This window comes from Theileria parva, assembly GCF_000165365.1.
Source record: "Theileria parva strain Muguga chromosome 3 map unlocalized ctg_530, whole genome shotgun sequence".
In the NCBI taxonomy this organism is placed as follows: Eukaryota; Apicomplexa; class Aconoidasida; order Piroplasmida; family Theileriidae; genus Theileria; species Theileria parva.
The window spans coordinates 90593-106829 of NW_876245.1; the positions used below are offsets into that span (position 1 = coordinate 90593).

Consider the following 16237-nt stretch of genomic DNA (forward strand, 5'->3'; position numbering starts at 1 on the left):
AATTTGAAGTTTCCAGCTCACTCCTCTTTAATCTCCCCGTTACCTAATTTTTAGTTAATTCCATGATATATATTTACAAGACTTTATTTTAATTAAGGGTTGGTCTTGGGTTTGGGCTCCTCCTTCGTTTTGGTTATTTTTGGAACTTTGAACTTTAATTTTTTCTCAGTTTATGGTCTAATTTTTCTACAAACATTTGATTGGGATTTTTAAAATAATTTTAAAATGTAAATTATTATTTAAGGGCCGAGTTCAGGGTTTTAATTTCCAGCCTCACTTTTATTTACCGTTTTAATTCATTAAATATTTTTATCATTTCCCCGAATACTTTTGTTACTCTTTTTTTGTCACTTGTAAATTGTTGTTACCCACACTTTGTTTTTTTAGAATATGTCAGACCAGCTACAACACCTTCCCTGGAGCCCCGAAGGTAATCTCTAGAACAAAATTTCTACCTACAAATTCCTAAAAATTTAAAATTTTAACTTTAAAAATTATATTTTATTTACTTTAGAAATTATAATTTTTTTATTTAAAATTTGTTAATTATTTTTATATAATTTTATTTACGCAGCCGATAACTCATTTTTTCCCCTCAAATTACCACGAAAATTAACTTTTAGTAATAAAAATTAGTTAGAAGGTGTGAAAATAATTTGTAGAGTTGTATGTTGGACCTCCGGCCAAGTTATTGTTGAGTGATGGTCGTGAGTTTTACGGTTACTCATTTGGCTATGAGGACCAGGAATCCTTTAACCCTCAGCATCTTGACACCACCGGAGAACTTGTGTTCTCAACCTCAATGCTCGGCTACGCCGAATGTGTAACCGACCCCAACTACTCCGGCCAAATCCTAGTCCTCACATACCCCGAAATCGGTAATATCGGAGTTCCCTCCGATGATACGGTATTATTTACCCAGTTCCCTCTATTCACATACTATATACTTAACTATATACTCTTAATTAATACCCCTAGAGGGAGCTACTTAACTATATACCCCTAGAGGGAGCTAATTAACTATACTTAACTATACTCTTTAATGCTATAAATATGTGTAAATAATTAGGATGAGTATGGGCTATTGAGAAATTTCGAGAGTGGTAGTAAGTATTTGCGAGGTTTGATAGTGTGTAATTACACGATTGACCCCAGTCACTGGTTATGTGTTTCAACATTTTCTGACTTTTTAAAGCGGAAAAAGGTGCCGGCAATTTCCGGCGTTGATACCAGAGCACTGACAAAGCATCTTAGAACTAACGGTCCACTGCTCGGTAGAATTATCATAGGCAATTCTAAGCTCTATGGCCCTTCATATTTCAACAGCGACCACACACAACTCTTGAATAAAAGTTGTTTCTACGATAGGAATACAAAATCTTTAGCGCAGTTGTTACATTCTGAACAGCTGGATCAGGTGTCTGGGAACTTGTATTTATACTCATTTCATACTACAAATAATTATAACAAATTGGTGTTAAAATATACTTTTCAATCATCTGAGTTTGGTTCCCTTTTAAACCAATTGAAGAGATCTGATTTCCACACAGTTTACCATAAGAATTTGACCTTCAATAGCATGAACCTGACACAGGATTTAGTGAGCAAATTTCTAACCTCAGACACCAATTCTGTTATGTTACTGGTTGTGGTAGATTTGGGAATGAAGAACAGTATTCTCCGTAGTTTACTTAATAATTGTCCTAACAACGTGAGGGTATTGGTGGTACCGCATACTGTTGATTTCAGTGTTCTTGATTATGACGGGCTTTTTCTCAGTAACGGCCCGGGGAATCCAAATAACTATTCTGACCTTGTTAAAACTGTAGGAAAATGTTTAACTAAGCAGAAACCGATTTTCGGTATCTGCCTCGGAAATCTATTATTAGGCCTTGCTGCTGGGTATAATTGTGTTAAAATGCATAGAGGCAACTATGGAGCTAATCAGCCCTGTATTGATCTCAGAACTTATAAATGCTATGCCACCACTCAAAGTCATATTTACCAACTTGTCACTCAAAATTCAAGTAACCCAATCACTTAGTTATCTAATTACCTTATCCCTACAAATTTATAACTGAGTGATTAACTGGATGAATTTTTAGAGCCCACGAGATGGACGACGTTGTTTGAGAATGCGAATGATAATACGTTGGAGGGGCTGGTTAATTTGGACTATCCGTTTTTCGGAGTACAATTTCATCCCTTTTCAAGGCCTGTGTACTTTGACCCTGATGACCCTACCAAATACCATGACCTGGATACTTCCTTCTTGTATAAAGATTTTTTCACCTGCCTCCTCAAGAAAACTTTAATTCCCATTCATATCAGAATGATGTCAACTCATATCAGATGCAAACGCATTCTTTTACTCAGCTCCGGTGGACTTTCCATAGGTCAAGCAGGCGAATTCGATTACTCAGGTTTAATTTACCACTTTACCAATTGTCATACTATTTACACACTATTTACACACTATTTACACACTATCAATATACTATTAATATACTAATTTGGTATACCAAACTCTATAGTATAATATGTATAATATTGTGTATAGGGAGTCAGGCGATAAAGGCGTTGAAGGAGAGTGATGCTAAGATAATACTGGTGAATCCGAATATAGCGACGGTGCAGACATCAAAGGGGATGGCGCACGTCACATATTTCTTACCAATAACCTTCGAGTATGTTAAGCAGATTATTGAAAAGGAGAAACCCGACGGAATAATGTGCGCATTTGGCGGTCAAACCGGTCTCAACGTCGGAATTGAACTTTATCAAAAAAACGTTCTCATCGACAACAACTGCGAAATTCTAGGTAAAATCATACTATTCATTATATTATTAAGATATTATTGTGTTATATTAATTATATTATATTAATTGTACTGACGGTGTGTGTAAATATTTAGGAACGAGTATAAAGACGATAATTGATACGGAGGATAGGTATTTGTTTAATAAGAAGATGACGGAGATTGGTGAGCGTTGTGCGCCAAGTAAGGAGTGCACTAGCATAGAAGAGTGCGTTACCGTCGCCAAAGATCTCGGATACCCCGTACTCATACGCGGGAATTTCGAACTCGGTACTCTCCACACTATTTACCCCTTTACACATTTTTTACAGTATTTACAGTATTTACACTATTTACACATTTTACACATATTTACCCTGTTTACACTATATAAATATAATATTGTGTTAAAAATGGGTTAGGAGGGTTTGGTTCTGGATTTGCGAATAACGAGTCTGAGTTATTGGAAATTGTAACTCGACTCTTCCACAGTAATCGCGGGAAAACTTCACTTAAAGTACTTTTAAACATTTTTACAGTTATTTGTTCAGTTACAAATTATTTAATCATTGTAAACCCTGTTGATATAGGACACATGTGTGCATATTGATAAATCATTGAAGGGTTGGAAGGAGATTGAGTTTGAGGTGTTGAGAGACAACAATGACAACTGTGTGTGTGCTGCGAGTATGGAGAACTTTGATCCTTTGGGAGTCCACACGGGTGATTCCATAGTCGTAGCACCGGCACAAACGCTTAGTGCCTCAGAGTGTTCTCACCTACGTCAGGTTGCATTTAACGTTGTTCGACATCTCGACTTGGTAGGCGAGTGTAACATACAATTTGCCGTAAATCCGTTCAAATTTGAGTACTTTATAGTTGAACTTAATGCCAGGCTGAGTAGAAGTAGCGCATTAGCATCAAAGGCTACAGGATATCCACTAGCTTACATGGCAGCAAAAATCGCGCTAGGATATGATCTAGTACAAATGAGAAATAGTATTACACTCTGTACTACAGCTTGCTTTGAACCCTCACTTGATTACGTCGTCGTCAAAATGCCCAGATGGGACCTACGCAAGTTCGAAAACGCCAATAACACCATAGGTATTATTATCCCAGTTCCACAGGGGATTTAGTTACTCCCCAACTCAATACCATTACCTATAGTTATACTATTACCTATAGTTAATTATACTGTTAAATATAATAGCTAGGGTATATGTTGGTTTAGGAAGTAGTATGAAATCGGTGGGTGAGGTGATGGGAATTGGGAAGACATTTGAGGAGACGATGCAGAAATCATTGAGGATGGTGTCGGATAGTATTTTGGGCTTTTGTTCATATTCAGTAGAAGATTTAACGAGAGAACAGGTGATTAAAATTCTTGAAAACCCAACACCAGAACGTGTGTTTGCAATTTACAGAGCATTTGAATTGGGAATTACCGTCCAACAGATAAACGAATTCACCAGGATAGACAATTGGTTCCTAAACCGTCTGCATAACATTTACTTATGCAGTGAGAGGCTGAAGAAGTTGACTAGGAAAGAGGAATTAACACACAGTCAGCTGTTGTATTATAAGGTGTTAGGATTCTCAGATCGTCAAATGTCACTCCTGATAAATAATAAAGGAAATGTGGTCAATTTAGTGAACAAATCTGAGCTGGAAAAGTATGAAAATGAGTTTAGAGATTACAGACTAAAACTCCTTGTCACGCCAAAGGTTAATATCATTGACACTTTAGCAGCGGAGTATCCAGTGGTGACAAACTATTGCTACATGACATATAACTCGACAGAACATGACATACGGCCATTAAATGATAAATTATACTCTAAAATCGCGGAAACTGTGGATAAAGATAGCTCAAGGTCACCGTCAATGAGGTACAGAGATGACAAATTCTCACCACTCAACAAGGAAAAATATGACCGGAAAACTCTCGACAAAGGTGAATTCCCACCTTTATCCAGCTATTTCCAATACTATACTACAGTTTACAACTTACTACTACTTGTTAATTAGTTACTACTACTTGTTAATTAGTTACAACTACTGTGACAACGTGTTAACTCTGGTTTAGACAGTATAATAGTGTTGGGGTGTGGTCCGTATAGGATAGGAAGTAGTATAGAATTTGACTGGAGTGCTGTGGGATGTATTAAGACTCTGAGAAGACTTGGGTTCTTCTCCATCATAGTGAACTGTAATCCGGAGACTGTTTCAACTGATTTTGACGTTTCAGACCGTTTATACTTTGAGGAATTATCTCTGGAAATTGTAGACGAGATTTACAGATTTGAATGCCCACAAGGAATTATTCTATCCGTTGGAGGTCAAACCGCCAATAACCTCGCCATCAGTATGTTTTACCCCGTTTTACCCCTTTTTACCCCGTTTTACTCAGTCTTACTCCGTTTTACTTAGTCTTACACATTTAGTGGATTCCAACTATTAAATAATAACTAAATAAATTGTATTAGAGTTGGGGGAGTTGGGTTTGAATATCTTGGGAACTCCGGTGAGTTCAATTGACAAGTGTGAGTGTCGGAACAAGTTTAGTGACATTTGTGACATGCTTGGGATTGATCAGCCGAGTTGGGAAGAGTTTACATGTGTAGATGCCGCTAAAAAGTTCTCAAACAAAGTTGGATTCCCAGTACTCGCAAGACCCTCCTACGTACTCTCCGGCGCATCCATGAAAGTCATTTCATCACACAAAGAACTCGAATCGTATTATCACACTTCATAGTTAAATTAGTTATGTTTTACATAGTTATAGTTAAATTAGTTATATTTTACACCTTTTATACAGTTAATTAGTTATATTTTCATGGTTAATATTGTGATAATTGGATAGGTTTTTGCAGACGAGTGCGATAGTGAACAGATCGCATCCTGTGGTGATAACGAAGTTTATTGAGAATGCGAAGGAGGTTGAGATGGACTGTGTGTCAAAGGACGGCGTGATTGTTAACTATGCGATTTCAGAGCATGTGGAGAATGCAGGAACGCACAGTGGTGACGCCACCCTGATAATCCCCGCCCAGAATATCCACGTTGACACTCACAGAAGAGTTAAGAAAATTACGCAGAAACTTTCTAAATATTTGAATATCACAGGCCCATTCAATGTCCAGTTCATGTGTAAAAATAATAAAATCAAGGTCATCGAGTGTAATCTCAGAGCCAGTAGGACATTTCCCCTGATCACAAATACGCTTAATATTAACTTTATTGAACTAGCCACTAGAGTTATGGTAAATGCGCCCTTCAGAGTTGAGAATGTACAACTTATGGACCTGGACTACGTCGCCGTTAAAATGCCACTGTTCTCATTTGACAGACTCTATCCCGCAGATCCACTACTCGGCGTTGAAATGAAATCCACAGGCGAAGTATTTTTACTCAATATTACACACTATTACTTAGTTACAGTCAACTTATTAATCATAGTTAACAAATACCTTTAGTATATAACAAACTAATGTGTGTTTAGATAGCTTCATTTGGGTATAACAAGTATGAGGCTTTGTTGAAGGCGATGACGGCGAGTGGAATGAAGATCCCAGAGCGTGGCGTATTATTATCATTGGGTAGCACAGTGAACAAGTTCATATTCTCGAGAAAGATTAAGGGATTACTATCACTGGGACTGGACGTATATGCCACTGAGGGTACCTATGACTACATTAGGAAACTTTGGGACTCTGAACAGCTGTTTTACAACTCAGACAATGAAATTGACACGCAGTTTATGTCCAAACTGAACCTTGACGACTTTGAGTTTGACTTTGAACCCACGAGTATGGGCGAGTTTAAGAAGGTGTTTAAGCCCACAGTTCAAGGCACCTCAAACGGAACTCCAGACGTCTATGAACTGATTAGTAACCGGAAAGTTGATTTGCTTATTAATGTCACAGACTCCATTAACACGCTCTACACTTCAGGCGGATACATGATGAGACGAGCGTTTGTAGACGCTAAAATCAGCCTAATCACCAGTACTAAGCTGGCAACTTTAGTTATCGACGCCATGCTGTACAGAAAGTCTAAAATCTCCAAGGGGAAAGATTTCATACACATCAAATCACATCAAGAGTATTTATCCGAAAATTGCTAATCTCTCACTAATTCCCATTTATACATTCTATTTTTACTGTTTTATATTTATTTTTGTGGTATTTAGTGGAATTAACCTGAGGTTGTAGTGTTTCGGAGATTCGCCCAGTATGGTTCCAAAGGGTTAGATTAAATTATTTTGAAAATGCTTAAATTTGTATTTTTTTGTTTTCATTCGATTGTAATATTTTAAACCCAAGTAAAACTAAATTAGTTGAAAATTAAATGTAGATTTGTTAAACCCCTAAAATTTGTAAAATATGTGTAAAATTATTCAATCTTCCCAAATTTCACTAAATTTCACCATATTCCCCTAGTTTCATTAGATTTTATTGGATTTTATTGGATTTTATCGGATTTTATAGTATTTCATTTGATTTTTGTTTCATGTAGTAGTTGTTTTTTAAAATTAAAGTTGTTTTTAAAAGTTAGATTATAATTTATGAATGTTGTGATTATATTTGTTAAAATCCTGTTAAAAAATGGATTTGAGATCTACATTGAGTGAGGATGTGATTAAGTTGCTGGATTCTGCCCTTTTAGACTGTTACGGGCGTTTTATTACTTTATTGCCGGAGGAGGTACTTACTGATCACATTCATCTCCCGTTCCATTTGCAGGAAACTTACTGGTGGTACTGCGATAAATGGCGGGATCGGAACCCTTCACTGCCTTCATTTACCTTTTCCGAGTTCATCCAGTTTATCTGTGTCGACTGCCCGATTTTACAGAGATTTGTTAGTAAAAATGACTTGAAAACAATGATAACAAATTGGCGCCAGTATAAGAAGAAGATCCCAGTTCGCGGCGGGATAATATTTAACGTTCTGTGTGACAAGGTGTTACTAGTCCAGTCGTACAGTAGTAAGAATTGGAGTTTTCCAAGGGGGAAAATCGACGAGGCGGAAAATGACCGAGCGTGCGCTGTGAGGGAAATTAACGAGGAAACAGGTTTAGACGTGAATTCTAACATAAACGATGATGTGTATCTGGAGCTGATTGAGGATGATTTAAATTTGAAGTTATTTTTAATCCCGGGGATTGACGAGAATCAGGCGTTAAAACAGACCTCAAGCTATGAAATTAGTAAGTTCAAGTGGTTCCCAATTAAACAACTGGAGAATAAAAAGTACTTAAAATTTGGCACATTTCACGTCACGCCCTTTGTTAAAAAAACGCTTGAATTTGCGCGCGATTTTCAAAATGGAAAGTTCACAGCACAGTTCCCAACTCAGTACGACCTCTATCAGCAGGCGCTAAATAATAAACTAAGAATGAGTAGAATCGCAAATTCAGAGACTTTCGGCTCAGTGTCACGCTGGAGCCCTGAGGAAATGTTCAAGGTTAACTCTGAAAAGTTCGGCATTGTCTCCACCTACAAAGAAGACGAAACTGATAATTTTAACCCATTTTCAAACTGGACACCGGTTGAAATTGGAGCGAATAATAAACGAGATAAATACAAAGACCGACAACTCGTACCATTTGATCCAAACTCCTTCTTCTAATTTTTCTCCCCTTACATTTATTTTATTAGTTTTACGTGTAAACGTATCTAATTTATGCATAAATATGTGAAATTAGTTTGGTAATGTAAAATTATGTTAAAAATTATATAATTGTGTTTATCTATGTTTTAATGTGTAAAAAGCTGTTAAATGATGTTAAATAGTTGATTTTGTTGGAAAATAATAAAATTTATGATTTCTGATGAGATTTTGGGAATTAAGTTCAGATTAGGATTCTATAGGTATGAATGGGGTCCAGGTGTTAAACGATCAATAATTATTTATCTTTTATCGCCCTCTCCAATATATTATTATAAAATACAATAAAATATTATTATAATAATATATTTCCCCATTTTATTGAAAATTTATTGAGTTTTATTTTTTATATTGATAATTTAGAATGAGTTCAGTCACTACTACTATTAAGACAGAACACTGTAACTTTACTGATTACAGGGTTTATCCTGGCCGCGGTAAGAAGTTCGTCGCACGTGACGGGAAAGTTTACTTCTTCATCAACGGCAAATCCGCCGCATTCCATAAACGCAAAGTCAAACCCGCTAAACTCAAATGGAATCTCGTAATCCGCCATCTAACTCATTATTTCATCTATACAACTCTTTATTTCATCTATCCAACTCATTATTTCATCTATTTATTCTATTTTTCTAGTTATATTATTTATGTATGTCCCAGATATTTATGAGGTATAAAATTCCATAGGCTTGGAGAAAGGCGAATAAGAAGTTTCAGACTGAATTGTTTAATAGAAAACGTTCAAAAAAGACATCAAGACCACAAAAAGCCATTGTCGGTCTCTCCCTAGATGATCTCAAATCCAAACGCTCACAAGCCACCAAACCCGCTCCCAAACTTGTAACACCCCTCTCCACTTATATACCATTAACCACTACTTATATACCATTAACAAGTTAATAATATTGACAAGTTAATAATATTGACTGGTTGATAATATTAAGTATGCTAATTTGGGGTTTAGAATGTGAAGCAATCGTTATTGATGGATACGAAGGATAAGAACAGGAGGAGTTTTGACAATTCAAAGTCTCATCAGCCCACAACCTCAAAGTCAAACGTCCCAAAGAAACTACAAAGGGCCACTGTACGCAATTAATCTCTTTTCCTCTACATCTTACTATTTAACCCTGATTACTTAGAATACATACTATGAGCTTCCTAGGCCACAATAGATAAATTCAATGCTTATGTAAAATATTAATATTGAAAATTACGTAATCAGATTAAGATGTGATCAAGTAAATTCTTCATCAGAAGGTAAGGGATTAGCATCACTTGATTCATTACTTGAGAGATTGGCCGTAGCATCTGCCATAACGCTGCTAATGGCACTTATGCTAGAAAACGCATGTTCCATATCACTGAGACTATCAAGGCTCGGATTAGAGTTGATAGAACTCTGTCTCTGAGTGTTTAACTGAAGATTTGAGGGTAATAATTTACAGGCGACTTCATCTGCAACACACTTTGCATGTCTTACAATCTCGCCAGAGGCTACGTCATAGATTTCTGAAGAGATTTCAGCTGCCCTGTTAAGCGTTTCAACCAAGTATTCCTTATTCAGTAGGCGGGACAAGGGTATGGTTGGGAATAAACTACGGGATTTCTCAGGTTCTTTCAGACGAGTACCGTTGGCAAGAGAGTCTAACTGTAGTCTAAGTTGACGATTCTGCTGGTCTAGGAATCTATTCGTCTTCTCCAACTTCCGAATCTGTGATTGGATATCTAAACACATATTAAACACTAATGTTAATATGTTAATTAAACACCAATGTGGATAGATTAATAGTGTTAAAATTACCGATGATATCTTTTTGGAGCTTAAAATGCTCAGTCAGGAGCGTGTCACGATCATCTGAATACATTTAAAATCAAATCTCTGCACATTAAGAAATTCAATTAAAATCAATATTTTAAAATAAAATTATGTGAAAATTAACCAAAAATAAGTTAAAAAAATTATATTTGGAGGAATTTGTGGTTAAAAGGTGACATCACGAACAACTAAAATGTGTAAAATAAATCTTCAAACTGTAAATTTAATCTTTAAAGATAAAAAATAACACAAACTGTACAACATCAAAATGAGAATAAATATAAACAATGAAATAAAAAATAAACGCACTATAACAATAAATAATCAAATAAAATAATTGGGTAATATTTATTGGTGAAAATGAATCTGAAAAGATTAAATGACTATAAATATTTATTGTAACGATTTGGATGAGTGCGAGATCAGGGTATGGCCTCAGTTACACTTGTGGCTGGGCTAATTATTCAACCTTTTTACGGAATGAACAACCCTTTGTAAGCTTACATCTCCCTCCCGTCGGCTCAGACAGAACAATGTTACAGCTAAAAAATTTTTAATAAAAATAGATCAAATTAAATAAAATAAATGCCAATTCGCTCAATAATTTAACTAATAGAACTACAGTGAGGATAATAATAGTATTTAAAATGGTTGTAAATGTATAAGGTAGTACCTTCCACAGATAACGGCTGTTTGTGCATGACTGAAGATTGTAGTGATAGTCAAGCATCCGGGGCACCTAACATCCATAAAAAAGGAGTTGGGGCCTTGTACAAGGCGCTTTAATTTATGTTTCTTCGCCTCTTCATGAGGATCTAGATTAAGGTAATCTACTTCCATTTTTATTTAAAAAAAGTTTTGTTTTTCAAAAAAAATAAGTTATTGAGGTAAAATTCAAGTTCAAGAAGACTATTATCGATCAACATATAATTGAGGAGCAAAACAGAGTAGAACAAGAGGTGCTTTGCACTAAATGAACAAATATGTACAATTATAAATCCAGGTGAGGCACAAGTTTTATATCTGAAATTTGGGTTTATAAACTTTTTTTAAAATATTTACTAATACAATGAAAAGGATAGGAACAGCTTCCTGTTTCCTTCGTAGAGATATATAAAATTTTAAACTGTTTTTTCCATGACACTGGTTTAATCAATGGGGAGCCAATCCAGTTTTCCCCATCAAAGATTCCAAACCTAAATTGTACCCTAAAACCCAAATAACAACACCTTTTTCATCTACACATTTACTTATCTTTAATCCTATGTTTATAAATTTCCACAATTCCCTAATTCTCTGTTCTACAAATCTAACTTTTTCGTTCCGTCCACCCAAATATTTGCGTTAAATTAAAATTTTTTACCTTAAATAACATTTAAAATATTTTTATAAAAGGTTTGTTTCTAAATGAAATTGATTCCACAATTTTATATCACATTTTCCCATATATGTTCCTGTTCCACACCAGTTTTTACATAATTCCAAGTTATTTAAACACATAATAATTAAAATCATGTTAAATTAAATTATGTTGGATAAATTAATTTCAAATGTTTGGTTAAATTTCATCATCGCTATCCCATCGTTTCCGTTGTATCTGTTGAAATTGAGATTTAACTAAGTAAATACTCTAATGGTTCCTGTGTTAGATTGCGATTTAGTGATTGCCTAATGGAATGTTTTACTATTTTTTACTACCTCAATAATCTGCTTCAGCTCCTGATCAGTCACTTTTGACGTTCCATACGCATATTTCTGTGCGTTCTAATTTCGTTATTTAGTAAATTTATAACTTATATTCTCAATACTTACTTAAGTAGATAGTATAGTAATACTTGTAGCAGAAAATTTTCTATGAGAGTGGCTTTTTCAGGCTTAACACTTGAGATTCTGTTCACTAAATAATGAAATTATTATTGAAATTTACGTCTCTCTTGGGCTTCTACTGTGAGTATTGATCTCAGACCAACTCTTCTAGCCTCCAATAATTGCCTACAGAGGTTTAATTAAATGAAAAATTACTGCCGCTTAAGCTCCTCTTGCTCTGGATTCTAAAACATCGTTTAAACAAATTATTATTCAAATGTATTTCATGAATTTGATTCAGTCTCAACGATATAAATAAGTATAGTTATTTATTTAATATTGATGAATAGGTTGAGAAATTAGATAATTAAGGTGTAGGTACCCTTTTGGCGTTTTCTAGCTCAGCTCCTTCAAGGTTTATTTGATCCATTAACTTAATTTTTAAAAATAAAAGACTATGTTACAATATTTTACAAAGTTATGGAGAATTAAAATTGATAAATGCGTCCAAAAACTAATGTACTTAAAATAACTAAAAGTATAGAGAAGGAAATAATTTATTTCAGAACGAATTTACAAAAATTTACTAAATTTAAATTCAAATGACTAAAGGTAAATTTGTCGTAAAGTTCCTGAACCACCTTTCCAACATTTTTAGAATCCTTACTTAAAATGTACAAATTAGGCGAAAATAACCTAAAATCAAGACCATTTAATTTTTTCAACGATTCTAGAGATAATTTATTAAGTGCAGATTCCTCAGTGTGTAAGAGAATTAGGAATCCAATCATTAACTCATCCTCCCCTATTAAATGGCTTTGAATGAAAAAATCAATAAAATCTTCACATTTGTGGATACTGTTATACATTGCCAATAGTATGAAAATTTCGTTTAAGTAACCAGGAGTCATAATTTTTGAGAATTTATTTACACATTTCATCCACTTTTCTATTGGAAATCCGGTGTAAATTCCGAAATAAACTACAGCCCTTAAAATATCAACATTTCCTAATCACACATTACAACTAATATACCATTATATATGTAGATAACACTATGAAATAATAAGAATGTGTAGAGAGAACCTTGAAGACTCCACTGTGTATATGTTTCATTGTAATTTGACAAGACTAGTTGAATTAATTCCGGGTCATTCCAGTTCAGAGCTACCATATTCCTCAATAACACTTTAACGTGTTTAGGCGTAATTCCCTTTGTTAGATTAACTGAGTTATTATTGTGTAAATTATTTTTGAGATGATATTTAGCCCTGTTGAAGAGTGTTTTGGAGTTCTGAACAAGTTCAGAATAACTATCAGGATCGATATGTCTTGAATTGGAATTGACTAAGGAATCAATAACGTCCACAACTCCCTCAAAATCGTCTTCTCCAGAAGAAATTAAGTTCAACACATTACTATACAAGATTTTTAGAAATGATTCGACCTTATGATAGTGTTCTAAATTTAGCTCACGATCTTGTTCAGAATGGTGATCTTGTTCAGTTTTAGCAAGTTTAACATGTCTTGAAACTGAATTGTAAAGGTTTGTTATGTCCTTAAAATTCAGTTGATTAACTATATTTGAGTCTTCAAGGTGTTGAAAAATACTCACAAGTGTGGACAAATCAAGAGTCAAGTTATGATCCAAAAGAGCGTTTAGTAGAGAATAAATATTAGGAACGGAACAGGTTTTCAAGAGGGCATTTATATTATTTCTAATGTGCGATAAAAGGATCTGTGCATCTACCGGAATTTTAAGTTTTTTTTGGGATTTAAGAATTTGAACCATATCATAGAGATTAAACTGATCCAAATTCCTTAATTTGTTAGTTAAAAATAAAGTTATTTTTTCATCAAGATTAGATTCCAGTGATGCCAGAAAACTCATGACTGAAACGACTTCTGAAGGGGTCCATTCACTGGAATCAACCCTTAAAATCTGACTTTTAACTACTTTTAAAATTTTATTCAAGTCTTCCGATTGAATTTTAGTGTTTGATTTATTTTGATTTTCCAAATTTAAGGCCCTTAGTGATACATATTTAAGTAATTTCGGTGTATAGGATTCCATCCCTAGAACAAATTTTGAAAGGATTTGAAGGCTTGAAATACGCCTCAAATATGTAAACACTTCCATAAAAATGCATCATTTATAGATATACTAATAAATTAATAATATTAATTTTAGTGTGCGGTAACTCATCTATGAACACAATTTGTATAATTTATAACAATAAAACTTGTTCTAATGAGTTTAAAAGGTTTATAATAGTTTGGTTGGTGTGGAACTTAGCTTATTTTCATTTGAATCCTTGAAAAGTAACTGTTCAGCTTCTGTAAGTTCTGTCAATTCTTCAGGGGTATAAGTAAACTCTTGGCTTTCAACGGGTTGTGTTTTTGATAGAACGGTGTCCCTCTCCGCTTGCATTTCCTTTAACCTTTGAAGGTTTTTATACCACTGTGTTGGTGGTATTTCCTTAGCATCTTTCAACCTTAACTTAAGATCCCTGACGTATTCTTCAAACATTGGCCTCAGTGGGTCATCATATCTCAAACGCCTCAAAAATGAATCATAACTGGGCTCACCCGGTAACTTAAGCCTGTTAAATAATTATTTTAGTATATAATAAATATATAATAGTTAAAATACCAGTTAGGTCCTCTTTCGTGCATAACTTGACACTTGAGCTGGAGTCTTGTTGAAAATGATGGATTAACTTTATATCCACTAAGGTTCATATAGTCCATTAAATTATAAAAACAACTCATAGGATTAGTAACAAGTTCATTACAATCACTAGGATCTGGTTTCTTAATGTCTTGAGAATTTTCATACGCATTTTCACCCTTAAGTGTACCAGTGGAATAGGGGAGCACGTATAAATAAGGTAAATCATTTCCTAGTGAGAAGACTTTGGTCATTTTATGAGCTTGATAATTGTCCTTTGATAGTACATAGTTAAGTTGGAACATATTTTCTACGGGTACTAAAGGGTCAACTAAGAATCCAAACCCCGCTAAAAGATTTGATAAGGCTGTTTCCAACTGATTTTTTTCATTCATTAACAGTTGCATATTAGCATCTTCTTCACTTTCATGTTCTCCTGCACCTAAATCTGTCTTCTCAAATCTACTAGCTTTTTCAACTTGTTTGTTCATTTTACGTCTCATTTCCACTGAAAACTGTTTAAATCTCAAGTCCTCTAAATGTGTTAGCCATTTCCACTTGGGAACATCGGGAAAGTTACGGAAATCCTCCCCAGTTCTCAGAAGGAAATATTCCAAATGCTCGAAAAACTGACGCCTGTTAATGTCATAGTACTCCCAACTAGGGTTGTGGTACATATAATCATACAACATTGGAGTATCTGTTCTTTCATTAAACTTGAACATGTTCACATTCCACTTACTCTTGACACTCTAAAATTTAAAGTTAACGGTGTTACATATGATTTTACTGTTTAAATTATGTATATTTGAATACCTCAATTTCAGATGGAGATTCGGGATCATTGGTTGTCCCGGACTGAGAGTACATGGCATGTTTCTCAACAAACGCTTGCCAATACTGATCACTTTCCAACCACTAAACAATTATTAACATAAACAACAAAATTATAACTAGTGGTAATATTATTAAGTGTGGAAATTACTTCGTTAGTATCGACTTTCCAGGTTGGCGGATTATGCTGTGAAATCCAAAGTGCTTTAATACCATCGGAAATAATTTTATCAGCTGCTTCAGTAGCATCGGCACATGTTTTTTTAACGGTTTCATAAGTTTCCCAGCCTTCATTTAAGTATTCTGGAGAAGTTTGTGATGAAAGAGCGTCATCTAATGTTTTCATGGTGTTTGTGTATGTTTTTTTCATGTGAGTTAAAATATTCTTATGTGAAATGCGATCGTCCCACACAGACCAGTCTAGAAGGTCAGGATTATCCTTTGTTCCATCAATAACTCCTGAAACATTGGAGTCGAAGCCCTTTAACAAGTTCCATTGAGATTCTTGATGAGGACTTCCACCAGAGGCAAACTTACCCAAATTGTGCCAGTTTGTAGGACCCAAAGATGAGCGTAAAGCTTTAGAAAAATGTAAAAGTCTTCCAGAGGTGGCCATGGAACAAATCTTAAAACA

The 16237-nt window shown here is 34.6% G+C and overlaps 8 protein-coding genes across 8 annotated transcripts; 3 read left to right on the plus strand and 5 right to left on the minus strand.

Moving 5' to 3' along the window:
- Positions 1–390: 390 nt before the first annotated feature.
- Positions 391–6944, plus strand: pyrABCN (Carbamoyl-phosphate synthase L chain ATP binding domain protein; the record flags this gene model as incomplete). Its single annotated transcript, XM_757974.2, has 13 exons — positions 391–430; positions 663–907; positions 1070–2027; positions 2106–2423; positions 2561–2821; positions 2916–3089; positions 3221–3336; positions 3389–3905; positions 4033–4755; positions 4888–5166; positions 5288–5537; positions 5665–6202; positions 6304–6944. 13 exons carry the CDS (start codon positions 391–393, stop codon positions 6925–6927), a joined length of 5043 nt encoding a protein of 1680 aa, XP_763067.1. The 3' UTR covers positions 6928–6944.
- Positions 6945–7063: 119 nt separating this feature from the next.
- Positions 7064–8434, plus strand: DCP2 (Dcp2 box A domain protein; the record flags this gene model as incomplete). Its single annotated transcript, XM_757975.2, has 1 exon — positions 7064–8434. Exon 1 carries the CDS (start codon positions 7409–7411, stop codon positions 8432–8434), a length of 1026 nt encoding a protein of 341 aa, XP_763068.1. The 5' UTR covers positions 7064–7408.
- Positions 8435–8837: 403 nt separating this feature from the next.
- On the plus strand, positions 8838–9572 carry RPL24 (Ribosomal protein L24e family protein; the record flags this gene model as incomplete). Its single annotated transcript, XM_757976.2, has 3 exons — positions 8838–9017; positions 9161–9313; positions 9438–9572. The coding sequence occupies 3 exons, from the start codon at positions 8838–8840 to the stop codon at positions 9570–9572; spliced, it is 468 nt and encodes a 155-aa protein (XP_763069.2).
- A 138-nt stretch (positions 9573–9710) lies between these two features.
- TpMuguga_03g00051 (uncharacterized protein) lies at positions 9711–10590 on the minus strand (the record flags this gene model as incomplete). The annotated part of the gene is made up of 2 exons (XM_757977.2): positions 10278–10590; positions 9711–10201 (listed from the first exon to the last, which is right to left on the minus strand). Exons 1-2 carry the CDS (start codon positions 10339–10341, stop codon positions 9711–9713), a joined length of 555 nt encoding a protein of 184 aa, XP_763070.1. The 5' UTR covers positions 10342–10590.
- A 127-nt stretch (positions 10591–10717) lies between these two features.
- crp-6 (40S ribosomal protein S27-2) lies at positions 10718–11613 on the minus strand. Its single transcript, XM_757978.2, has 2 exons — positions 10966–11613; positions 10718–10834 (listed from the first exon to the last, which is right to left on the minus strand). Exons 1-2 carry the CDS (start codon positions 11130–11132, stop codon positions 10753–10755), a joined length of 249 nt encoding a protein of 82 aa, XP_763071.1. The 5' UTR covers positions 11133–11613; the 3' UTR covers positions 10718–10752.
- Positions 11614–11831: 218 nt separating this feature from the next.
- On the minus strand, positions 11832–12528 carry TpMuguga_03g00053 (Double-stranded DNA-binding domain protein; the record flags this gene model as incomplete). Its single annotated transcript, XM_757979.2, has 7 exons — positions 11832–11889; positions 11922–11960; positions 11991–12056; positions 12128–12189; positions 12220–12284; positions 12315–12343; positions 12481–12528. 7 exons carry the CDS (start codon positions 12526–12528, stop codon positions 11851–11853), a joined length of 348 nt encoding a protein of 115 aa, XP_763072.1. The 3' UTR covers positions 11832–11850.
- A 127-nt stretch (positions 12529–12655) lies between these two features.
- TpMuguga_03g00054 (uncharacterized protein) lies at positions 12656–14238 on the minus strand (the record flags this gene model as incomplete). Its single annotated transcript, XM_757980.1, has 2 exons — positions 12656–13107; positions 13185–14238. 2 exons carry the CDS (start codon positions 14236–14238, stop codon positions 12656–12658), a joined length of 1506 nt encoding a protein of 501 aa, XP_763073.1.
- Positions 14239–14263: 25 nt separating this feature from the next.
- TpMuguga_03g00055 (uncharacterized protein) lies at positions 14264–16229 on the minus strand. Its single transcript, XM_757981.2, has 4 exons — positions 15755–16229; positions 15586–15687; positions 14752–15521; positions 14264–14701 (listed from the first exon to the last, which is right to left on the minus strand). Exons 1-4 carry the CDS (start codon positions 16217–16219, stop codon positions 14365–14367), a joined length of 1674 nt encoding a protein of 557 aa, XP_763074.1. The 5' UTR covers positions 16220–16229; the 3' UTR covers positions 14264–14364.
- Positions 16230–16237: the final 8 nt, after the last annotated feature.